This window comes from Lissotriton vulgaris, chromosome 8 (genome assembly GCF_964263255.1).
Source record: "Lissotriton vulgaris chromosome 8, aLisVul1.2, whole genome shotgun sequence".
NCBI lineage: Eukaryota > Metazoa > Chordata > Amphibia > Caudata > Salamandridae > Lissotriton > Lissotriton vulgaris.
Window position 1 is genome coordinate 1,507,326,527 of NC_141696.1, and position 26,520 is coordinate 1,507,353,046.

A 26,520-nucleotide genomic window follows, 5' to 3' on the forward strand; every position below is an offset into this window, starting at 1 on the left:
AATTCTCAAAGTATCATATCGAGCATAGGTATCATAAAAGTGACAGTGAATCTTCATTTGAAGTACATATTTACCCTAAAATAGATAACTGATTGGTATCTCTAGGCCTAAGTAAGGCAGATATGGGCAGTGTTGCAGATTTTACCCATATGGTATAATGCAATGAGCGCACTGCCTTTCAGTAAGCACTACAACCCTGGACTTGTAATTCCCTCTCACAGTATTAGGCCTATATCAGGTCCGCACCACTCCCTGAAGTGTCCCTTTGGTAAAAAGATAGCTGTCCTCCGATACTGGGCTGAGCTACATGGTAGCCTCACACGCTCTGCCTGTACAGGTGGGCACATGTGTTTGCATGTGCTCACATATTTGTGTATAACCAGCCCAGAGACTCTTACCCTAGCTGTGCAGCAGTGGCCTCATCTTAGAAGGCAAACAGTGATGGTTAGCACTCTCAGCTCTTTTCTAGAGAATTTACTACGAGTGAGACCCGCACCCAGTTAAATTCCAAAACTGGGTGGTCAAAGTAACTTCCTACATTCTGGTCATCAGCTCCCTTTCTCCACCTCGATCTCTTGGTGCAGGAGAAAGCCCATCAAAGGGATAAGTATTTGCACTTAGCCTGCACCTAGGACCTAGGGTCACTGAGTGACAGAAACAGTGGTACCAGCTACATTGGTTTGATGGAATGCTTACACTCCACATCGTTTGTGGGCCCAAATCACCATTGAACCTTGGAGTCCCTCTGGTTTCTGATGGCTGTTTGCTGCAGCTTCCTCATCCACCAGCATCAAGGCCATCCTTTGCTCACTTGGTCTCCAGAGTTCTTGTGGAGATGGTTTAGAGGCTCTCTAGTTTCCATAGAGCTCATCCCTCCCTCCAAAGGAGCGCAGGTCTACTACTTCCTCTATTTCGGCATAATGGACGTTTACAATCACATCCTTTCTAGCCAGCCAGACTTTCACAATATATACAGCAAAAGGCTAGAGTTGTTTCCAATCACTTCCAAATCTATGTTCTAGAAAAAAAGTTCCCAATAGTAGACCCACTTACCACACTATCTGTTTCTATCGCTTTGTAGTGTTATTCCAAGTTGTGAATCGTTGATTGCAAGAGCACATGTAGCATTAATGAGTGCAGGAATGTTACTTTCTATGGTACTTATTGTGGGAGGCGAGATGGAAGGATGAAAGGAGAGCCTTCTTGCTTCTGGTTGTTTCATGGCAGTGGTGCAGGCCCAGAAGGCGTCTTGACTCATTTCAGAACCTCTTTCACAAGATGTGATTAGAAGTAGAAAGAAACAAAGAGGTCCTCTTTTCTCATCTGCTTCTCCTCTTGTTATTCCTGTCAATTCTGTTTCTGACAGCGAGGTTTGTGGCAGTAGGATATGTTGTTGGCCGCCTTCTGACTTAAGTGTTTGATTCCTCTTGTTTCAGAGCCTGTTCCAGGAGGTGGGACTGCGGGTGGAAGGCTACATGGGCAGTTCATCGCCGGCTGGGGGTTTCGCCTCTGTCGATGTCGCCGTCTGCACCATTGAGAAGGCCAATGGCTTGATCAATAGGCTCATCGAAGAAAGCAAGTTGCATCTGTTAGGTGAGAGGCCAAACTGTATTTATTAATTCAAGGACTTAAAAATCATTAGAGAGAGATGGACTATTGATCCTTTAGAATGTGTTCAAATGTTTTCCCAGGAGATATCATGTAAGAATTATTTGGTGATTTAGGTCCTAGCAAGGAGGCAGCTCTTCTGTATTTTTTTTGTATTTTTTTCAGACATTTCACTCTTTCTCTTTATGTTCTGCAGGCATTGTATCCGTCAAGTCTGTTATTAGCGAAAGGCTGTCTTATGTTTTTGACTGTTGCTTTTCTTGTAGGGATGCTGGTTGTCGATGAGTTGCACATGCTGGGTGATTCTCACAGGGGGTACCTGCTGGAGCTCCTGCTCACCAAGGTTCGCTATGTCTCTCAGAAAGCAGCTCCCAGGTAGGATTTGAATCCACTGTTTCAAAAGGATAATTTCTTGTATGTATATAATATTTTTCGTTTGAACCTAGGTTTACAGCAGTGTGCGTGTAGAATACTGATGTTTTACATGGAGGGAATGGTGGGTGTGGAGAACTTTAAGGATACCATGGGCCAGGAAGGGAGGTGAAGGTAGGACTGTGGAAGGAGGGTTAAAGCTGGAGGGGTGGCCTGGCTCAGCAAAGGACTTAGTAACAAGACAAAAAGATTGAACAGATAAAAACCTTTATCTACCTGGGCATCCTATTTTCACAGCATGGGTTATGGGGCCCCATCTAAAGAACCCCTACTTATAATATTCTTGAGCTTTTGATGCACTCTTTAGATTTGCCAATAAAATAGGAATGAAACCCATCAGAGAAATGGTAAAACTGTATAAAAGAAAATGCCTCCTAGTTGCAAAGTATGGGGCACCAATCTGGGGCACAACAAATAGCAAACCGATCCCGACACAGGAAAATGGGACTTTAGGCAGACTACTAGCCGTCCTGCGTTCGACCCCCATCTTACATAATCCATAAATAACTTGCCCTCTTAAATATTGAAGATCACATTCATCTTAGTAGTATTATCAAATGGCACAGTATCTGGTCCAAACAAGGCACACATTTTACTAGAGACATCATAAGGGATTGCCTAGAACTTGACCGGTACGAAAAATCCCCTTGTTCAGTTATATAAAGGCCTCTTGAAAGAAGTGGTAGAAAATAGTAGTGTTCGAGACCCTGCAGGTATTCTACAGTTCAGTAAGAAAGAGTTGTGAATCGTTCTTCTGGGAATCAGGGGTAGTCGCAGAGATTCACGTGAAAGAACTAAGGCGTCAGTGGAAAGTTATTGCAAGGGACTGATACAACAAGGGATACAAGATTACCAGACTATTATAATTAATAATCAGGTCAGATTTTATTTGAGAAGACTATATTTCCCTAATCCATCATATTGTTGCTGTGTCCAAATCAAAGGCATGGAGTTCAAATCTACCAAAGTGCCCAGGCGACGGAAAATGTAGTCAATCTCTATGCATTTCATGCTGTTCTGTAAATTCTATAAAGACATCAGATTAAGAGTACTCGGCCCCTTCTTCCTATCTCAGGGCTTCTTATATTACCAGGTGGCCTTTTACTTCTCAGGAAATTGCCAAACGTTTACACATGTTGTGCCATTGTAACCTATATCAAGAATGCAACCAGGAGGCGCAAATCATTAAGGCACCTAGATAGGCTGTGTTACGAGGCAGTTTAAATAATAGGCCCAGATTCTTAAGTCTATTCCCTTGTCTATTTTGACAATTAACATGGAAGGCCCCTTGTGTAGCCACAAAACAAACACTGGGTTTCCAACATCCTTTTTATTTTAGCTAGAGGGTGTTTAATTTTTATCTTAGCTATGTCTTTCATGATTATTATTAATACATTTTAAGCATCTGGATTAGTTATATCATTTTAATTCTGTTGCACTTGAATGACTATCTTACCATTTATGAGCTCACTTGGAGTGCGTAGTATTTTCCACGTTTACAAATCTCGTGGTGCTAGGAGTGCGATTTTTAATCCATTGGGTGCTCATGACGGCACCATGCCGTCATGAGTCATGGGCGGCATGAGCCCATGTCGGCGCGGTGCCGGCATGCCTCGGCCGCTCCGCCCACGCAGCGCTAATTCTTTGCTTGTGAGGGTGAATTAATGAGCGGGCGGAGTCATGATGGCGTGGTGCCGTCAATGACACCGATGATTCAGAAAAGGGGGTGGTGGTGGTCAATGACACCGAAGCGCCACGCCCGCCTCTAGCCCCCCCGCGCCGCAGTGGAATTCGCGCCGCGGCCAAAGGGTTAAAGTAATCTATACATATGTATGTTTTATAGAACTTATATTTAATTTTGTTTTATATTGTGTTTTATGATATCGAAATATTTTACGCGGTCTATGGGCAAGAGGTTTTTTACGTATGTATATGGTTTGCTGTGCTTTTATGGATTTCATACTAAAATCCAAATAAAGTTTGATTTGACTAGGGAATGGTTATTGCACATTATAGACATAGGAGAGATTGCAGTGAGAAGGGTGAATGAGCAAGTGAAGGTGGGAGGCAAGGATGCATTTGTGTTTTAAAAGAAAAACAACAACTTCAAGGAGAATAAGTCTGGCTTTTTATAAGTGGGAGTGCTTCTTCAAAGATTGGCAAGTTTTTATGGTTCTGAGGTTGGCGGGATGTGTTGAAGCAACATATAGTCAACATTGATGAATGAAAGTGTTAAAAAGTACATGAATGACTGCACAGATGAACGGGTGAGTGAATGACTGGACAAAGGAATGAGTGCGTGGGTGGATCAATGTATAAATTAATGGGTGTCTGGGTGGTGAATAACTGAATACATTGATTGCACAGATGGATGCCTGTGTGCGGTTTGCTCTGCCTCTGTATGTGAACATGGATATATGTAGTGTGGGTGTATCTTTGTGTTGCATGTCTGTATGTGTGTGCTTGAAGACATGTGATTTTAATTTGTGCAAGGGTATTTCATACGTCTATTGGCCTGTGGGTATTGGTTTGTGTGTTATTGGAGTCCTGCTGATGCCTGACCTGCTCCATCCTTTCCTCCCTACCTGAGACTGTTCGGCTCAGATTATATAGAAGAGGGGCTTGCAGTGGCCAGCCATCCCATACACCTAATTTCATCAGCTTACTTCGTTTCCGCACCATATTCCATTCACAAGATCACATTTGATGTGGTTCGCCGACTTTGATTAAGCAGCCATCTGCCTTTCATCCAATTCGACCTCAATTAAATATTCAGTTTGTCTTCAGTTGTTGATTATTGAGCATGAGAAGCTCACCTAGTCTGGTGCGTCTAGTCCGACATTGATAATGCGCAAAACAGAGCTACGAGTACCTAAATGAAAAGTGAAAAGTAGGATGTTATGGGTTCATATGCCTGTCATATTGCACCTTGAGAGTTCTAAGTGAGAGAAGGTGTGCTGACACTAAGCTATGGACATCATCCATAAGCACCTGCCATTGTCATATCAAGATAGTCTTCCGTGCATTGTGCCACCATAGTCTCTTTTCTATGTCGGTGGCTGTGGTAATGTTGTTCCTCTGTGTCCACTGTAACTGTCAATTTTTTGTCCTATTTCTGTGATCAACTGTCTCTACACTTCCATCACCGAGAGGTTGACCATGCCTGGGAGAGGTACCCACACACATTATTGAAGAGACGCTGTGACTTGCTGCTGTCTGCCTCTGCAGATGTGCCATGCTCTGGTGTTGCTTCAATGTTGCTCAACTGTGTGTTACGCCTGGGGTAGAGGTCTGCCATGCTCCAGCTTCAAGTTCTGCCAGTGCTGGTGGAGGAGAGGTGACCTCTCACTAAGCGGAATTCATGCTTCTGTTCCAACGAAATGGCTGAATGCTGATGAAGAAGTAAAACTCTGTATGACCGTTATTATCAAAAAATGGCTGATTACTATTGGCTGATACCTATTTGAATGACATTTATAACAACCAATGTTTTAGGAGGGAGATGACTACTAAACCTTTCTCTTTCTAGATAGTATGTGCTCTAGAACTGTCTCTTGTCATACCTTAAAAGAGACCTTTTCCTGGGTCCAGCAGTTGTTACGTTTGCTGACCATGACTTTGCTTTGTTTGCAGCTGCCCCGCCGCACAGAGCCGATCCTTTTCCGAAGGGATACAGATCGTCGGCATGAGTGCCACACTCCCTAACCTGGATCTTCTGTCCTACTGGCTGAACGCCGAGTTGTATCATACGGATTTCCGCCCGGTCCCACTCATGGAATGGGTAAAGATTGGCAGCACTATTTACGACTCTTCGATGAAACCAGTGCGAGAATTTCATCCCGCCATACAGGTCAAGGTAAGGGAGTTATGTAGCACAGCTCTTCAATATGTTACTTTGATCTCAGTATTGTTTTAAAGAGTTTGTTATAAAGTATTTCTTGTTGGCTTTATACTTTGTTTAAATTACTTTTTTGCATCATATACCAGAAATACAACAACATGGTGCCAAGGAGTGCTGTATACATTAAACGGGGTGCATTGTTTGTGCATTATTGTGATCACTAGTGCAGGTATCTCAGCAATACAATCTTGTGAAAACATGTCCTGTTCAACGCGACCCTCCTAGGACACATCGGTACAGTCAGCAGGTAGGCAGTAAAGGGACCCCAAATGTCCTTGAGCCTCGAGGACATTGGTAATTCTTCTGTATACAGTTCCAATTGTTCCCTGCAGTAGCCATATCTGATCGCCACTGCCGCTTAGTTGGTGTTGCATGTTTGCCTCAATGCATAGTTGCCAGTAACAGGGCTACTGCCATGAGCCAAGAAATCTGAGTAGCCCAAGCAGAGCAGACACACCGGGGGTTGTACATCACTGACTGAGCACCATGTCTACTCGGGCTTCTGTGACCTGTGTCCATAAAGTGCCGGATGGGAGAGCATAACCAGGGTAGATGCACAAAATCGACATCCGTAACTCCACATCGCAAACAGCTCGCATCCCCCATCAGACCATATTTATGCAATTTGACAGGTGTTGCTTTGCACTTTAGTGAGTGGCCATGGAAATAGACTGGTATTTCCCTGTCCTGGATTAACAGATGCAAGGGTAGTGGTCAATGTAGGGCTTTGATGATCTAGCTCATTACAAGTTGAACCCTGAAAGTCTATGAGGAATTAACTCGAGTATTAGTAATAACGGAACCGATTCCCTTGGTAATTCCAGATAATGCCTTGGACTTTCACCTAAAGTCTCTGGTCTAAGTAAAGAGATCTGCGGTGTTCCTCGAGATGTCCTAATTCTGAAGGGACCCTAAATTCAAAAGTCCAGTGGTCATTTTTAATTGAGGACATTCATCCTTTTAACAAGGACACTAGGGGACTGATTTAGATTTTGACGAATGGGTTACTCTGTCACAAGGGTGACGGATATCACGTCCACCAAAATATAAATCCGATTATATCCTATTGGATTTATATTAGTAGACCGCAGAAAACTAAATTAGGCCCTACATTTTAAAGCAGTGAAGAGGGCGTAGTGGGTAGTGTGACGGTTGCAGAAATTGATCCAACATGTTATCACTGAACTAATTTCTTATCCCTTTATCTTGCCAAAGTTGATGACATGATTACTGTTGACTTAGATAATTCTTACCTATTATATAATACCAAGAGATAATTCAGTTTGTAGTGTGCACCATATACTAATATTGTTATCCTCAATGGTGCGCTGTAAGGGTACCTCAAGTCCTGGTGGAGTTTAAAGTCTTGGAACTTGAAGGCGATGTGCAACATCTTTTTAGCTGTGAGTACTCCCAGGTCCATCTCCAACACCCTTCCCAATACTCTGTTTCATGTGTTTGTAGAATAATTGGGGATTAATGTAGTAAAAAATCAGTGTTTAGGAAGCAAGTTCCAAAAGTACATTTTGGAAGAAGTTTTGTTTAGTTCTTATGCTGCACTCCTGTCTCTCTCTTTCTGTCCTATCCTCTTGCTGGTTCTGTTGGAGAAGACGGTGGGATATCAGATTATAAGCAGGCACTCTGCATTTTTCCTGAATTAAGTGATGACTGTACACGATGCAAACTAAATTGCTGTGAAAAAAAATTGAGCGTTGAAACGATGATTGTAAAATGATGGAGATTTTCAACAGATTAAGGTCCCATGTGACCGGACTGACTCCTCTTTATGGAGATAATTTGTGAAAAAGTCTGGTTTTATTACAGAGGCACTTCCGTTCAGATAATGGTGGATCCAAGCAAAGGGGTTCTCAAAGACTCTGGGTCAGCCAGTCAGTGCACAAGATGTGTGCATTTGTAAAGTGTATCCCAAAACCAAACAGGAGATTGTACCTAGATTTCAGGCACAAACATTTGCACCCATCATGCTAAATGTTGGTGTTTTTTTTTGCATATGAGACATGCAGATCGTTCATGGATGTACCTTGCAAATGGGTTTAACAATTTGGTACATACATTTTATAAATTAGAAGCAAAATACCTATATTGTATATGAATAACCTTATTTTAGCATTCAGTCCAGTAGGTGTGTACAGTTTAACTTTGATGCTCTGATAAATTTTAAAATAATGTTTTCTTGGCTTGAGGAAAAGCTTGAGTGTCAGAAACTGTCAATGTCACATAATTGCTTTCAAAACTGCTGACTCAGGCAGCAGGTACTGGGAACTAACCCATAGGTTATAAGAAGCTGTTTTTGATCTCGGAACAAGCATACAGAATGCCGACCAAATAAAGTCCACAAGCTCTTACAATCATACAATGCTTCTAAGATCTTCAGAAGTAAACCAAAGTATATAATTTGATCTTTAATGATCTGAGCACAATCCGTATCAGATATGGTGGCGCCTACTTATGAAGGTTTTTTTGAGCCTGTGCTCCAGAAATGCCACTTCTCCTGGTCACAAGTGCTATTCACGAACCTCTGCCTCGTTCTCGCCTCTGTTGTGTGGAGAGCTCCGCACCAGGATTTCTCTGTTTTAGTGGTAAACGGGCAAGGGACAAGAGGGATTGGATAAAAAAGTGGGGTATATTTAATGCAAAAAGGGATGGATGCAGAGATGTTTATGGAGACACCTGCAAATACAAAAATTCCCACAAATAAGCAATTCCAGTCACAAAGGTTACAGCAACTCTACGAGTGTTATTGACAAAACAGACTCAAATGTACTCCGGCTAAGCCTTGAAGTCATTTAAGCACCACACATTACCAATCATTGGTACTGCAACACTCTTCTAGAAATCAGTGGAGGCAGTGAATAACAATTAACACACCACATAAGGAAAATTAAATCATCATTTATTTAAAATGGTAATTTTTTTATATTTTAAATGTAAAAAGTTTTGTTACAAAAAATATAAAATACTGATTCTAATTTAATTGGTATCAATTTCTTGTTCATTACTTTACTTATAATAATAAAATTAATATAATACACATCTTATGACCAAGTTACTAAGATATCTGATACTACAAAGGGTGGAAGGTTAAAATAATAATACATTTCATTTGTAATTTACATAAAATAATCATGTAGAAATAATGCAATACACATATTGCACCCTGGCTACCGCTGGGGGTGGGGGTGGGGTGAGGGAGATTGTGGGGGGAAGAGGTGTAAGGGAGGGGATTTAACTGCCAGAACTTGTACACCCATCAACATCTGGAAGTCATTGCAGTGCATGTACTTGAGGTAGGGTGTATGGAGATCGACCATGTGAATCCCTGGACTAATTCAATATAAAGTGAACACAAGGTCTGGCTCCTCCGCAGCGAAGTTCCCCCTCCTCTTACACGGGTTCCCCTATATCTTCGATTCTAGTGCAGATGCATTTCGCCCTGTTAGTGGGGTAGTCTTAGGGAATGAGGAGTTAGGTAAGGGTGTAAGATTTAATTGTGTTTTTTTATGCGTAATGTATGTGAGTTGTGCAAGTTTTGGTATTTCTCTATTCCCCTCCACTCGCGGCTCTCCACCCTACGGTTTGTGATATCTGCAGGTGTGAACGTTTTTGTAATACATTTATGGTTGTAAATTCGGTCATAAGAGGCTCCGCCTGATGGGGTAGACGGGTAAATCTAAACCTCAGTGGAAAACTCCTTGTGGACATAGGTGTAAATCTCAATATGTGGAGCACTCCACACAGGCATTTCCATTTGTAAATACGCCCCAATGACTGCTTTAGGGATCCTATTCAAGTGTCAGGGAAAAGCAATGTATTTCTTAGTACTTTCATTATGACTGATAGCAATCTATAGGTTACAGTGGTACAGATAGCCTGGCTAAATATTGAAGATCGAGTGCATCTGAACTCTTTTAAACCTCTTTTTCCCCTCTCAAATACAGCTATATAGGTTTATATTGTTGTTAAAGTGGTGTTTGTTTATATACATACTAACTTTGGTTGAGCATTCTATCTTTGTTGCAACTCTGAGGACTGTTGTATATTCGAGATATAAAGCTTAAACTTTTGTGTCTGGGGATATTTGCAGTGAAACCCTAGGTTCAAAGCAACTGAGGCCTCTACAAAGGACTGGCTAAGAGGTGGAGCACTAGGAATGAGTATGAGTGAGGGGATACTGGCAGGGCCAGCAAGGCAGGCAGCAAGGGGATCAAGGCAGGCAGCAAGGGGATCAAGGCAGGACCAGCAAGGCAGGCAGCAAGGTGATCCAGGCAGGACCGCAAGGCAGGCAGCAAGGGGAACCAGGCAGGACCGCAAGGCAGGCAGCGAGGGGATCCAGGCAGGACCAGCTTGGCAGGCAGCAAGGGGATCCAGGCAGTCCCGGCAAGGCAGGCAGCAAAGGGATCCAGGCAGGACCAGCAAGGTAGGCAGCAAGGGGATCCAGGCAGGACTGGCAAGGCAGGCAGCGAGAGGATCCAGGCAGGACCGGCAAGGCAGGCAGCGAGGAGATCCAGGTAGGACCAGCAAGACAGACAGCCAGGGGATCCAGGCAGGACCGGCAAGGCAGGCAGCGAGGGGATCCAGGCAGGACCAGCAAGGCAGGCAGCAAGGGGATCCAGGCAGGACCAGCAAGGCAGGCAGCAAGGGGATCCAGGCAGGACCAGCAAGGCAGCAAGCAAGGGGATCCAGGCAGGACCAGCAAGGCAGGCAGCAAGGGGATCCAGGCAGGACCGGCAAGGCAGGCAGCGAGGGGATCCAGGCAGGACCAGCAAGGCAGGCAGCAAGGGGATCCATGCAGGACCAGCAAGGCAGGCAGCAAGGGGATCCAGGCAGGACCAGCAGGGCAGGCAGCAAGAGGATCCAGGCAGGACCAGCAGGGCAGGCAGCAAGGGGATCCAGGCAGGACCAGCAAGGCAGGCAGCAAGGGGATCCAGGCAGGACCAGCAAGGCAGGCAGTAAGGGGATCCAGGCAGGATCAGCAGGCAGGCAGCAAGGGGATCCAGGCAGGACCGGCAAGGCAGCCAGCAAGGGGATCCAGGCAGGACCAGCAAGGCAGGCAGCAAGGGGATCCAGGCAGGATCAGCAAGGCAGGCAGCAAGGGGATACAGGCAGGACTGGCAAGGCAAGCAGCGAGGGGGGCCTGGCAGGATCAGCAAGGCAGGCAACAAGAGGATCCAGGCAGGATCAGAAAGGCAGGCAGCAAGGGGATCCAGGCAGGATCAGCAAGGCAGGCAGCGAGGGGATCCAGGTAGGATCATCAAGACAAGTAGCGAGGGGATCCAGGCAGGCCTGGCAAGACAGGCAGCCAGGGGATCCACGCAGGACTGGTAAGGCAGGCAGTGAGGGGATCCAGGCAAGACCAGCAATGCAGGCAGCGAGTGCATCAAGGCAGGACCAGCAAGGCAGGCAGCGAGGGGATCCAGGCAGGACCAGCAAGGCAGGCAGCAAAGGGATCCAGGCAGGACCAGCTTCGCAGGCAGCGAGGGGATCCAGGCAGGACCAGCTTGGCAGGCAGTGAGGGGATCCAGGCAGGACCAGCAAGGCAGGTAACGAGGGGATTCAGGCAGGACCAGCTTGTCAGGCAGCGAGGGGATCCAGGCAGGACCAGCAAGACAGGCAGCCAGGGGATCCAGGCAGGACTGGTAAGGCAGGCAGCGAGGGGATCCAGGCAGGACCGGCAAGGCAGGCAGCGAGGGGATCCAGGCAGGACAAGCAAGGCAGGCAGCGAGGAGATCAAGGCAGGACCAGCAAGGCAGGCAGTGAGGGGATTCAGGCAGGACCAGCAAGACAGGCAGCGAAGATATCCAGGCAGGACCAGCTTAGCAGGCAGCAAGGGGATACAGGCAGGACCAGCTTGGCAAGCAGCCAGGGGATCCAGGCAGGACCAGCAAGGCAGGTAGCGAGGGGATTCAGGCAGGACCAGCTTGGCAGGCAGCAAGGGGATCCAGGCAGTCCTGGCAAGGCAGGCAGCAAAGGGATCCAGGCAGGACCAGCAAGACAGGCAGCCAGGGGATCCAGGCAGGACCAGCTTGGCAGGCAGTGAGGGGATCCAGGCAGGACCAGCAAGGCAGGCATCGAGGGGATCCAGGCAGGACCGGCAAAGCAGGTAGCGAGGAGATCCAGGCAGGACCAGCTTGGCAGGCAGCGAGGGGATCCAGGCAGGACCAGCTTGGCAGGCAGCGAGGGGATTCAGGCAGGACCAGCAAGACAGGCAGCCAGGGGATCCAGGCAGGACTGGCAAGGCAGGCAGCGAGAGGATCCAGGCAGGACCGGCAAGGCAGGCAGCGAGGGGATCAAGGTAGGACCAGCAAGGCAGGCAGCGAGGGGATCCAGGCAGGACCAGCAAGGCAGGCAGCGAGGGGATCCAGGCGGGACTAGCAAGGCAGGCAGCGAGGGGATCTAGGCAGGACCAGCAAGGCAGGCAGCGAGGGGATCCAGGCAGGACCAGCAAGGCGGGCAGTGAGGGGATCCAGGCAGGACCGGCAAGGCAGGCAGCGAGGGGATCCAGGCAGGACCAGCAAGGCAGGCAGCGAGGGGATCCAGGCAGGACCAGCAAGGTAGGCAGCGAGGGGATCCAGGCGGGACCAGCAAGGCAGGCAGCGAGGGGATCCAGGCAGGACCAGCAAGGCAGGCAGCGAGGGGATCCAGGCAGGACCAGCAAGGCAGGCAGCAAAGGGATCCAGGCAGGACCAGCTTCGCAGGCAGCGAGGGGATCCAGGCAGGACCAGCTTGGCAGGCAGCCAGGGGATCCAGGCAGGACCAGCAAGGCAGGTAGCGAGGGGATTCAGGCAGGACCAGCTTGTCAGGCAGCGAGGGGATCCAGGCAGGACCAGCAAGGCAGGCAGCGAGGGGATCCAGGCGGGACCGGCAAGGCAGGTAGCGAGGGTCCATCATCAATAGGGTTACAAGTGGTTGAGACATGGCTTAAAGTAAAGGCACTTCACATGTGTCCTGAAGCTCAGAAGTGTGAGAGCTGTCTGTAACAGTGTGGGGAGGAATGTAGCAAGAGAAAGCTTTGAGGTTTCTACTTCTTGTTTGTGAATTTATTTGTCTTGAGTCAGATGAAGTTTTTTGCTGTAAATGTTACTATGGCAATTGGAGAGCTTGATGTTGCTTGCCAGATATGGTGACGTGATTGAGTTTAAAACTGTTTACATGATGCTGCAGACTTTAAAGTTGCTATGGGCTGGTAGAGGAACTTCATGAGGCCTTTAATCAGACTGATAGAGGTATGAATAAGGCACTCTTGATGAGGGTCTGATGTGGTTTGGGGATGCCAGCAAAGAAGGCATTGTTTCTTTCGAGCGCTTGCACCACTGTTCTGAAACCTGCCTCACAGCTTTCACTTTGCAGAGTATGATGCATTGGGGTGAAGCTGTGTGTTTTTGGATGTTTGTTCAGAAGATAATTGTGGTTTTTCTGTGTAACCTACATATTTGGCACTATTGGCAAGTTGTGGATGAAGCCGTCATGGTTCATTGTTAATAGCCATTACGACACAGCTTTGTTGTGTCGTCGATTTGTAGACGCTTTTCCTTGAAGGGGTTTCAGGTACTCCAGAGACATCTAATGCTAGGTGCTGAAGGTGCAATCTTTGATCATAGTGATGTCATTTCCCGATCTGATCTTTAGATCGAGTTGGAAGCTGTCTGAATAATGATGGATGAGATTCTTGAGTTTGGGGTACAGGTTAAGATTGCTGGAGGTAGGCCGGTTCCTTCAGCTACTACGCAGGTCACAGGCAATGTGTCGGATCCTGAAGCGTTCATGTGAACGAGGTGGGATCTTTTATTCAGGTAAGGATCTTCCCTTCACCTGTTTTGAGCTAGTCCTTGACTGAAAGACCAAGCTATGCCAGACAGTCGGGAAGGCTTGAGAGAACAATTTTCCTCCACAGACAAAGTACCAAGTATACTGGTTTGTCGATATTGCTGAGTGGTCCCGTCATTTTCAGGAACAGGGAAAATGCTTGAAATCCTAAAAAAATAAAGGAAATCCATTTCAGTTGATGCATTGTTTAAAGTCTATCCATATAAAAGGACCAAAACAAAATGAAAGGATGCAATGATGGACTAACAGGGACTTTAGACTGTCTGAGGCCTGTTGACATTCTTTAAGGTGTGTGAAAGTGAATTGTTAATAGTACTAAGTACCTTGGAGTTAGTTTCCGTTTTGGCATACCAATGTAAAAACGCATAGTTTGCCTGACAAATTCACTGTGCAGTCTTAATCGTCCCACTGTGGGAATGCCATTAGGCATGAGAAAACCTAATGGCATTTTTACAGTGACTTGATTGATATTGCACAGCCAATTAATTAAATATCCTTTGTGCTGTATACACAGAATATTTTTTATTACATGGTTATATTATTCTAATAAGTACCTGGTGACTTTCTCTTTTTCTTTCAGGGCGATGAAGATCAGATTATCAGCCTTTGTTATGAGACGGTTAGCGATGGTCACTCTATCTTGATCTTCTGTCCATCTAAGAATTGGTGTGAGAAGCTGGCGGACACCGTAGCCCGAGAATTCTACAATTTGCACCAGAGAACCGTGCAGCACACTGATGGTACGACAAGCGAGTGATAAGTGTGCATCATTGAGTAAATTGTCATGAGGCGTCTTAAGCATAAGCCGTAGATGTTCCTTCTAAAGTGCAAGTTCTTTCCATTGTGTTGCCTACTCCTGAAACTCTGCCAAAGGGTCTGCTTTAGTAAAGCTAGTGTGCAAATGACAACTTACCGTTTCCCCTTTTCCTCTTAATGGGTCTTACTTTGTTCCAGTTTTTCTATTAATCCTTGAAGCAAGAAATTTTTGCTGTGATTTTGTTTTCATATACTTGAATTTTATTAGAATATGTTTTAACGCAATAGAGAAAACCCAATTTTAGATATAACGCATTTCATAAATAGACAAATGTGCATGTTTCTAATTGCACTTTAAAGCAATAGTTCATCTCCTACCAATTTTGTAATAATCATTTTGATATAAACTTTTTTTAATATATATTTATATCGGTGGAGGTGATTGGGGTACAAGTTGAGGATTATGGGGCAGAATGATCTAAAATACATTCCTTACATACGTTTTTTAAAAATATATTTTGTTACAGATCTATTAAAACGAAAAAAAAACATCTAGAATTTACTTCCACGTGTGATGGTTACATCAGTATTTCTATAATTTATTCTAAGTAATCACTTTACAGGCATCAGTTTCTTGTAATTAGTCCTGAGGGATGTGGAATCCATCATGCTGAATAGTCTGTTGGTGTGTTTGAGTAATTCTGGTATGTTATACATTCCCACCGTGGTACTGCACAATGTCAGATCCCTTTATAAAGTCTGAATTAGACTTCGCCAAATTCTTCTTCAAGTTGGAGCAATGCCTAGGCAACTACAAATAATAAAATCTGTCTTCTAGTTGGCTATGCCAACCTAAATCTGTTCAGGGTTGTTCCTTACCAAGAGAGCATGGACTGTAGGGTGGTTGCTGCTTTAGAAGACCAGGCGTAATGGTTCAGTCTTTAATACCTTGACTTTACATCCCAGTTTTGTTTTGGTCCATCTTCCTTTGCCATCTTTGTTTCTGTAGTGAATTTTAACAAAGTACGTGACATTTAGAGATTGCTGTATTGCTGATGCTGAAATGGCCATCATCCTTTATATGTTACTGAGCCACATTTGCCCTACGTTATTTTCAATTAAAATTTAGTTTGAGCCTATAACAGTCTTCATTAGAGATGTGTACTAATCGAAACTTACATTCTTTTTTTTAAAAACATATTTTATTTGTCAAATGCATAAAGAGCAGAGCTCTGTAACCCAGAGGCTTCGACATTTTTCTCATTGAATATAAGAAAAGGGAATAATGCAAGGACATGCATATGAAATAAAACAATACTAAACAAGTTCAAGTTCAAGTTTATTATGATAACGGAACTCGTTACGAGGTCCACATAAAAGACATAAAATATGCATACCAAAAATACGCATTAAACATAAAATGTCGAACATACAATAGTATCAAATACATAACAGTCTTAAAAATTACCATCTTAATACAGATCCAAAAAACATTTGAAGAATTTGTACAGTTTAAAACAAAACATTTCATTTGGCGGGTTAATCATGGCTGCCCGAAAAGCAGAAGCTGACAGAATGTTGAGTTGCAGGCAAATTGGTCTTAACCATCTTCGCCTAAAGGACATCAGGGCTGGACAAATGAAAATAACATGAGCTAAATCTTGGTCATACAACTGACAAAAATCACAGATCGCTGAGTGGCCATACCATCTGGAATAAAGAGATTTCAACGGGAGTAGATCCTGTCTTACTAAAAACACTAGGCGTCTAACGCCGTGAGGAATGTTCCACTGAGTGTACGGTTGAGCTTTCCTCAATAGACAGGACTCAATAGCAGGGGTACAACCTTTTTTCAACACCCGGAGATCTCTATCCAGTCTGAACCCAAGTTCCCACGTGGAGGACTTCAAAAGGGTTTTTAACTGATAAGAGGATAAAGAAAATAAAACATCTTTATCTAATTGCAATTGATCCACAGCATATCTGAAGTTTTTTACAATCGAAGAAAAGTTATTAAAGTTTCCCAGCAATTCATTTTTTATGAGATGTCGTAAGGTATTAGGCTCACTCTTTGCAAGGCTTACAACCCATCGTATGATACCAGCCAAACCTTGGACCCAGCTACTGCGCAAGCCGAGTTCTTGTCTTAGAGTAGCGGTAGAGTTTGCTGTACTAACAGTTAATAAACTACGTAAAATCTTTCCTTCTGAGGAATTTAAAAAGCTCCAATTTTTTTGGTCAATTAGCTCTATTCCGTATAAAAGGGAGGCAGGTACTTTTGCTCTGAATACATCTAGTAAAATAGAAAAATGCCTTCTACCTGTGGCTTTATACAAGGATACCAAACTCTTTCCCTGAGAGATAGCTTTCCGGGAGTTATTGGCCATATGAGCTTTCTCGCTTAAATTACTCATGATGATTTTACCCAGGAAGGTATAAGAACTCACGGTTTCCAATTTTTGACCCCCTACTACCCATGGAAAGTTAGGAAATTTAGGTTTCTTCCTTCCCGCTATACACATCACTTTACTTTTTGCAATGTTTATCAACAGATAATGGTTTCCAGCGTATTCATGAAGAGCTTGCAAGCGATTATTTAGGCCCTTTGGAGTAAGATCAAGGATCAAAATATCATCTGCATACATGAGGCATACAATCGGAGCGCCCCCTAACATCGGGGCAATACCAGAGCATGCAGAGAGCGCTAGAGGTAAATCCACTGTATAAAGTGAAAAAAGCAGGGGAGCCAAAAGGCAACCCTGCTTTAACCCGTTGGAAGTGGGAATTATTTTAGATAAGCCTCTTTCACCGCCCAGCAGCACCCTGCACCAGGTGTCTGAATAAAGGGCACGGATTAATTTAATAAGAAAAGGTGGCATCCCTAGATCAAATAGCTTTCTCCACAGCAATGTTCTATCAACTTTATCAAATGCCGTGGAGAAGTCAATAAATGCACCATATACATGCCCACCACGTACTTTCACATATTTTTCAGAAATAACCTGAAGTGCTGTCAAATTGTCTAACGTTCCGTGATTTTGCCTAAAGCCAGTTTGTTCCAGAGGCAGAATTTTGAACTCAGTTACCCAATCATTAATTAAAGTGAGAATACATTTTGCGAAAACCTTACCAATGGCATCAAGTAAAGCAATTTGGCGATAATTTTGAGGAAGATCTCTCGCCCCTTTTTTATATAAAGGGACAAGGATACTCCCTTTCCAGGAAGGAGGGACTATTCCACTTGAAAAACAAGATTTAAACAGAGGAAAAATAATTTTGCTCCAAAGCGCACTCTGTTGTTTTAATACAGATATGGGGACTTCATCTGGTCCCATCGCACCAGAGGAGCGCATGTTCTTAATGGCAAATTCAATTTCCTTTTCGGATGGGGAATCGTATACACGCGAGTCAACGTAGGTTTCAACATTGTTTAATTGTAGATTATTATTGCTGTACAAGTTTTCAATATATTGAACCCAGATCTGTTCATCAATGGTAATAGGCGTGGGATTAACTCTAGTTCCACAGCCTTTGCCAATTACTGACCAGAATGTTTTTGCTTGGCCGTTATATGAAGCTTTCCTAAGTTGGATCCATACCGAATCCTCCTTATCTCGTTTTAACCGAGCCTTAAGCCTGGATCTCCTTCTTTTTAAAAGTGCTAACTTCTGGTTTGCTTCCTTACTAAACAATAAATATTGCCCCCGTATTACTTTATTTATTTCTATGTTTAATGCCCGAAGTGATGGCGGGGCTGCTGAAGTTTTTTTATCAATGGAATTCTTTTTTGCTATTGAAGTAACTAATTCTAAAAAATCAGCAAATACTATCAATTCTCTCCCCTCCCAATGGGATAAATTCATCCATAGTAGAGATCAAGAGTGTCAACAAGCTCTCAAAAGAACTAAAGTTCCAAAAACATTTCCCCGAGTTGGAGTCAAAATTCACCATATCCGAATCGATGCTCCAAGAATCAGCCATTGGTGGACTAAGGGAAACTGTGAGCATCAACACATTATGGTCACTGAGCTTAGTATCAATAACCAAAAGGTCTTTTAACAAATGAAAGAAAGCACAATCAGCAATCACATAATCGATAATAGACTTTCCCTTATTTGAATTATGCGTAAAAGCTGCCGGGGTATCAGAGGGAAGTCTCCCGTTTACTATTATACAATCCACATTATATAGACCTTCCAGAACTAGTTTACCTCTTTTATTAGATTTGACTTTAGGCGGGAACTGGGCCTGAGGTATACTCAGAGACTCTTCCCGAAGTTTGTTTCTAAACAAGTCAAGCCCACAATTAGATATGTTACAATTTAGGTCCCCAACTACTAATATATATGGGGAGGGGGTAGTGTCCATAATTTTAGTTACAAAAGAGAAAAGCCTTTTTAAACCATCATTGAAACAGCAGTTTGGGGGAATATAAGAATTTATCAATACTAGTGACCTATTGGGACAATCCGTGAATATATTTTTAACAGTTATTGCCTGGAACAATTTCCCCGGATCAAGATAATGAGAATAGTCCCAATTAATTCTATTTGATAACAGGCATGCTATTCCACCCTTTGCATGACCTCTCCTAGAAGGAATTGCACTATCTTCTAGGACAAAATACTCTTTTTCTAGTATTAATCTACCTTCGACCCACGTTTCCTGTAGGCAAATTATATCTGCCTCCAGGGAACGTAAGAGACGTAATTTTTCCTTATGATCTTTAAAACCAGCAGTGTTCCAAGAAATTAACTTCAAGTCTCTGTTAAAAATTTGAGGGGGGTTTAGGGCAGGAAAAAGACTTACTGGACAGAACTCCTGGTAACCAACTCCATTTAGAATGATCGTCCTTCAAAGTTTGTTTAAGAGGCGGGGGTTTTTTATACAGGACTTGCCTTTCATTTCTAGACACACATATTTTTAAGTCCTCAGATCTAACAGAGGACCAATCTGAAGGCATCAAATTAATATCAGGGGCAGATGACAAATTGGAGAGAGCACTTTGACTTCGTTTTTCCCCAAAGTATGGAGTGACATCTATCCCTCTGATTTGAAGATCCTCAGCCCCCTGTAAAATATGATTTAACACCACTTTAGAATGAAATTTCACCCTTGTTGTTCTCCCTACTGGACTGTTAAGAAGAAAGACCACATCCAGGTCGGATGTTTGAATTAAATTTAAGCCTTCAATCTCTTGAAAACAAATAAGTAAGGCAGATCTGTTTAAAATTAAATCAAAGTCAAATAAAGGCGAGAAATCGAGAAAAAAAGTATCTACACTTATTTTTTCCCTAGACGGCATCAGGGAAATAACTGCACTTATGGACGAATCTTGAAAAGGTCTAGCTGAAGGGTTAAGAGAAGAGGGGGGAGGGTTAACAAAAGGTAATAAAACATTAGGAACACAAGGATTAGTAGAACATATAGGACCCGACCCTATGGATGTTGAAACTACCTTAGGAGAAACAATCTTATCTTCCTGTGTAGTAAAGGACTGCTCAGTCTGGGCAGAATTTTCTAGTATTGGATCCCGACTTTTTTCAAATAGGACTTTCCTCTGTCTTTTTTTGGAAAATCTTCGAATGGTTCTTCTCTTTTTTATTCTATTCTTTTTTTGTTTTGGGGGACCCGTTTTTTCAACATTTCCTGGAGAAGCTGTAATGGCCTCATCCTCTTTTTTTGTCGGTAATGAAAATATAGGGAAAAGAGAGGGAGTTACAGAATTTTGATTGACAGGGGAAGAGGATACCTCGTCATTGAGTGTAACTATACAATTAGATCCAGCCGAAGCCGCCTTGAAAACCTTAGGGACAGCAGATATAGCTACTGGATTATTAATTTCCTGACCTTCAGGCTTAGGTAGCGATTCAACAGGGTCAAGTATAACTTGTCCGTTCGGGGATCTCTTATTCGGGATCTCCAAGGGAGTAGCGGGTATTGAAGAACATTCAGAAGCTGATCCGCTCTTATTCTGCAAAAGAACTTTGAGTTACAGTATCAAAGATACACTCCGAGCCTCCAACGAATTTTTCAAGTAAACTTAATATAGAAGATATTAGAGATTCTAGCGAAGATAATGAGTTGGAGATTAACTTCTCGTTACTACTTGAAGGACTCTCAGGTAAAATGTTCAAATTGGGGCCAGAACAAGAAGTGAAATTTAATTGAGCTAGAGAAAAATCTAATTTATTTGAGGGAGTACTATTAAGAGGACAAGAACTCGAAATTGTTATAACTTCATTAGTGTTGGGATTAGCCTTGGGATTGTCCTGAGAAGGTCTCAACAAATCTTTATGAGCCATTAAATCAATGTCTGGAAGAGTAAAATCACTCTCTGGAATGGTGGAAATAGTTGGCAAAACTGAAGAAATAGTAATATTCTCTATGGATTTAGAAGCTACCATGAGAGAAGCTTGAAGTGGGATAGTAGTGTCAGATTTCTGAACATTACCTCCCGAGGTCTTGTGAGGAAGCTTCAATTTCCGTTGAGAATCAGTGAATACCAAAGGCGAATCGCCCACTGTATCAGGACTCAAAGGAGCAAACTGAGACTGGACAAGACCCAAGGCCAAACTAGAAATATCCTTATTAACTATGTTGGCTGGTTCAGGAATATTATTCTCTAGAGCTTCACTGGGAAGATGGATCTCAACAGACTTGTCCTTCCCTTTATCCCATAGATTAAAAAGTTGACATTGGCCTTTCAGTTGCATTGCAGACGTAATTTTATTACGTAAAGGGTTCGATTTTGTTTTGGAACCAGATCTCCCCACTAAAACGCGACCAGAGCGAAGTTTTTTTGCCGTCATGTGTAGAGTAGGGAAGTTGCTATACTGTAGGAATTATAAAGCAAAAGGACACAATACAACCCAAACAGGGAAAACACACAGTCTAAAGGAAGATTGACAAAATCAACACTACAAATTACAGGAAAAATTAAAGGGACGGGGCCCAGCCCAGCCTACTCCGGCCTCTGACGGCCTCAGACGGTCCCGCCCTTGTCCCGGGCTTCTCCCGGCGCACTCCCGCGCCGCGGGACCTTGGTGATGGTTTGTAGTCGGAGAAAAGGGGAGGAGCCAGCAGGGAGAGCGTCGCAGCTGATGGAAATGGAGAGGGTCAGGCGCTCCTGGGACTTGGAGTCCTGCGCCTGCCCTCGCTCGCAGCCCTGCAGCTACCACCGCCCCAAAGGTGATTTGTGCCTGTACAATAGAGTGCCTCACAGAGTCTCGGTGTCCCAAATTAGGCAAGCAGCACAGTCCAGGAATTCAGCTGACAAAGCGGGACCCGCGTAGCGGGTTCCGCGAGGCGTAGAAGCAAAGAGAAGAGCAATGAAAGTGCTCGCAGTCTCTGACCTTGACGAGAGGCAAGCAAGAGGTGAGCAATCCGACCTTACAGCGTCCTCCAGATCCAATGCTAAACAAATAACATAAACGACCCCCCCCCGCCCCCCCCCCCCACCCCATCGCACGGTCAACCAAGCAAAAACCACATGTGTAATCAGAGCAACAGTCCTACACTCACTGTGATAAATATCTGAGAGAACACTATACCACCCGGTATATGTATAGTACGGACACCCCCAGTGAGGGGGACGAGGAAACTACAACCTATGCGTTCCCTGCGCTGGAACGGGCTCAAATTCCAATCCCTTCCAGATCTTATAATGTTTACGCGGGCACCCCCTTGCCATAAACTTGGGGCCTCTAGGCCTATGCAGAAATCCAGTGCTGCCTTCCACACTGAGACGGAGGGTGCAGCTGTCGCCTTCCAGGCTCTAGCAATGTCGCGCTTCGCAAGGGTAAAGCCTAGAAGCATAAGGTGACGTTTGTAGACGTTGCCACCGATATCATACATTTAAGGGAACGAGGGAGATCCCAACCCAGAACCTCTTACAGACATGTCAGTACACCCCGCCAAAATCTAGCTAGCGCAGAGCAACCCCATATGGTATGGAGCAGAGTGACCTCCTCATGCAGGCAGCAAAGGCACTGCGGGCAAGCCACCAAGTCGGTCCTGTAGAGCATGACTCTAGTAAAATAGACCCTATGGAGGTATTTAAACTGAATGAGCCGAAGGCTCATATCTATAGCCGCCCCGCGAGGGGAGGCAGGGGCCTCTGTCCAGTCCTCCTCCTCCTCCTCCTCCTCCTCCTCCTCCTCCTCCTCCTCCTCCTCCTCCTCCTCCTCCTCCTCCTCCTCCTCCTCCTCCTCCTCCTCCTCCTCCCCCTCCTCCCCCCCCCTCCTCCCCCTCCTCCTCCTCCTCCACACCATCCTCCTCCTCCTCCTCCTCCTCCTCCACCTCCTCCACACCATCCTCCTCCTCCTCCTCCTCCTCGCCCACACCATCCTCCTCCTCCTCCTCCTCGCCCACACCCTCCTCCTCCTCCTCCTCCTCCTCCTCCTCGCCCACACCCTCCTCCTCCTCCTCCTCCCCCACACCATCCTCCTCCTCCTCCTCCCCCACACCATCCTCCTCCTCCTCCTCGCCCACACCATCCTCATCCTCCTCCTCCTCCTCGCCCACACCATCCTCATCCTCCTCCTCCTCCTCCTCCTCCTCGCCCACACCATCCTCCTCCTCCCCCACACCATCCTCCTCCTCCTCCTCCTCCTCCCCCACACCATCCTCCTCCTCCTCCTCCTCCTCCTCCCCCACACCATCCTCCTCCTCCTCCTCCTCCTCCTCCTCCTCCTCCTCCTCCTCCTCCTCCTCCTCCTCCTCCCCCACACCATCCTCCTCCCCCTCCTCCTCCTCCCCCACACCATCCTCCTCCTCCTCCTCCTCCTCCCCCACACCATCCTCCTTCGCCTCCACCGAGCTGAAGTCCGCCAACTCCTCCAAGCCCACCAAGCAAAGGAGAGAGAGCATGCCGAAATTGTAAATATTTAAAGAATTGTGTATGTGGCACTTGAAAGTCCTTCTGCAAGCCCTGGAACGATTTCAAGCCAGACCCCCGCATACCATCCCCTAGGGTAGAGATCCCAATCCCGGAATACAGGCAAGGTCGCCAACTGCCGCAAACGTCTATTGTACCATAGCGGCGTCTTCCTAATCAGGCGATTCCACCAACCCATCCTCTGCAACGCCTGCCGCCATACCTGAAACACCAACTGCATCACACTCGGCAAGGAACGTCGCAAGAGTGCAGAATAGAGGAGCGTGTGTAGTGAGTGATCGCCCATCATACATGGCCCCACTACATATGCCGGATCCGCCCTGTCCCCATACCACCATTCATTAAGGATCAACAAGTGTGAGGCCATATAGTACGAAAGAATGTCCGAAGTCGCAAGCCACTCACAATATGTGGATTGGAAGCAAGTACGGAGAGCAACCCTGGCGCCCCCCTCCCCCCCCCCCCCCACCCCATAAAAACTGGTTCAGGGCCGCATTGACCTTGCGGAACCACCCCGAAGATATAGTTGATTTTGTAGCTGATATAGCAGACGAGGAAGAGAGACCATTTTAAAGATGGCCGAACAACCATATATAGATAGGGGCATGTGGAAACAGATTTTAATATCTTCGCGCACCTTGTTCTACACCGGCGCTAGGTTTCTATCCCAGGCTATCGACCGCAAGTTAGAAAGGAACATACCCAGATAGTTCAGCCCCCTCTGCACTACCTGTACCGCGGAGGCCCAGGCACCAGGATCAGCCCCATCGCCGAAGACCCACAAAGTAGATTTCTGCTCGTTCATAAAGAGGCCAGTAGTCTCCCTGAACACCTGAATGATGCGCAGCAGCCGCGGGCCAGTCCTTTCCAGCTGAGTAAGAAAGAACTGCAAATCGTCAAGATACAAAGCTATGCGATCCAACAGTCCATCAGCCCATTCGAGACCGGCCACTTGCGCATCGATACGCACCCATGCGGCCAGTGGCTCCATCACCAAGGCGAACAAATATGGTGATAGGGGGCACCCCAGCCTTGTTCCTCGACCAATAGGAAAGACCCACGAGACCGAACCTGCCACGCGCACAGACGCCGTTATATACGTATAAAGTAGAGTCAGATAAGACAGGAAGCGAGGTCCTAAATTCAATCTAAGTAGAAGTGCTAATCGATACTCCCAGCTCAATGAATCAAAGGCTATATCCATGTCTGCAAGCAATAAAGCCGCGCGTACCCCCAAAGTCCCGGCTGCCGCGATCGCTGTATGCGCTTTACGAATATTATGGTGGGTCGCCTGCCGGGGCATAAACCCGGCATGGTCCGGATGAACTATATACGAGATATGGGGACGGAGATGATTAGCCAGTGCATTGGCCAGAACCTTGGCCTCGACCTTGAGAAGAGAAATGGGGCGGTAAGATGCATGGTGCTCGGGAGGCCTACCCGGTTTGTGAAAGACCACCACCTCAGCGTGCCGCCAATCCCTGGGCAGACGACAGAGCTCCCTGGCCTCCTCCACCACATTGCGATAATGAGGACCAAGTTGAAAGAAGTACCATTTAAAAAAACTCATTCGGGAAGCCATTAGGACCCGGAGCCTTATCCGGGCCGCAACTCCTGGAGGGCAGAACCCAGTTCGTCCTCCGAGAATGGACGGCCCAGTTCCGCGCTAACCTCGTCAGTCAGAGCCCTGGGCGGGAGATCATCTAGAAACCGGCCAATGGCCTCTGCTGGTAGACCTTCCCTAGGAGCATAGATGTCTGCATAATATGCCGTAAAGCTTTCAGCGATGGCGGACTGCTCCGATATCGGTATTCTATCAAAATCTACAATACCCGGGAGGACCAGGGAGCCCGTCTCTCCTTGGCACAATCTATGTAAGAGTTTGCTTGACTTGTCCCCCCATTGGTAAAATCTGCTCCGGGTTGCCAACCATGCCTGGCGGGCTTCATCTAGCAAGAGGGACGAGTAGTCTTGTTGCGCCAGCGACAATTGACGGCCGAAGAAGAGATTCCCTACGGACCCCACGCGCCGCCATGCAGAAGGAGATGTCCACCCCGCGAAGGGTGGGCTTTATCGCCTCCCCCAAAGACTCCGCCGCCGGCACCGACCCCACATTATGCAATAAATACTGATCAATGACTTCCTCCAACTTCCATTCTTTTAATTAAAGTTTTCTTTCAGTTCATTAATGTTTTCAGAGTATCTCTTCAATTAAGATGCCCTATAGAGTGCTCCGTGTTTACTTTGTCTGAGGTACTGGAAGCAGGGCTCTATTTGCGGTCATATGCATTTACAGTGGATTACTGCTTCTTCACCGGTTGCTGATTGGTGGCTCCGAATGGTTTGGGGGCTGTAGTGGACATCTCTTTGAGGGGAATGCAAGGACTAGAAGGCAATATTCATTTGGGATCCTTAACCAGAAGGGCACCAGTACTCCTGTAGTTCCTCTTGTGCAGACGTGATTCATTGATCAAATGAAGTTCTGGGGCATTCACTGGAAAACAAAGTATAATTCAGACCTCTCTCACTGAGGACATTGGCAAAGATATATGAAGACTGGGGCGCCTTTTTAGTTGTGATGTAGAGACAGTTTTATTTTACACAACGTGGCCCAAGGGCATGAGAGCGCTTCACATGAATACCAGATATCCTTAAAAAAGGGCAGGTCCATTTCTTTATGTACAGTCCGAGGTTGAGTGATTTGCCCAGAATCCTAGAATGTTGAGTAAAAGCCGGGAACCCGAACTTGGTCCTTCAGTTTCAAAGTTGGCAGCTTTGACCGTTACGCCACATCCTAATTTGTGTGCGAGAATCTTGCAATAAGGAAAAGTAATAATACATAAAATAATACTTGTAGAGGCTTTGGCATATCTTCTTCAAGCCATTGTTATATTTTACTCTCCAGACTTGCTGCTCTGTACTCACTGTGGGCTTGGATTATAAAAATGAGAGCACAGCAGGCGAGGCAGATGGCACAGAGAGATGGCACACATGGTCTGCTCACACCTGTGAATGTCTGCGTTTCCTTGCTTTAGCACATTAAAGACCAATTAGCTTGTCAGTACTTTTTATTTTGGGT

The 26,520-nt window shown here is 45.5% G+C and overlaps 1 protein-coding gene across 1 annotated transcript in view; it reads left to right on the top strand.

The window, feature by feature from the left end:
• Positions 1-26,520, top strand: part of POLQ (DNA polymerase theta) — a 415,163-nt gene that overhangs the window by 52,136 nt on the left and 336,507 nt on the right. Inside the window, exons 5-8 of the mRNA XM_086935619.1 lie at positions 1,437-1,593; positions 1,875-1,983; positions 5,674-5,896; positions 14,367-14,526. Of these exons, the coding sequence (XP_086791745.1) occupies positions 1,437-1,593; positions 1,875-1,983; positions 5,674-5,896; positions 14,367-14,526 (649 nt within the window). The remainder of the gene's footprint in view (positions 1-1,436; positions 1,594-1,874; positions 1,984-5,673; positions 5,897-14,366; positions 14,527-26,520) is intronic.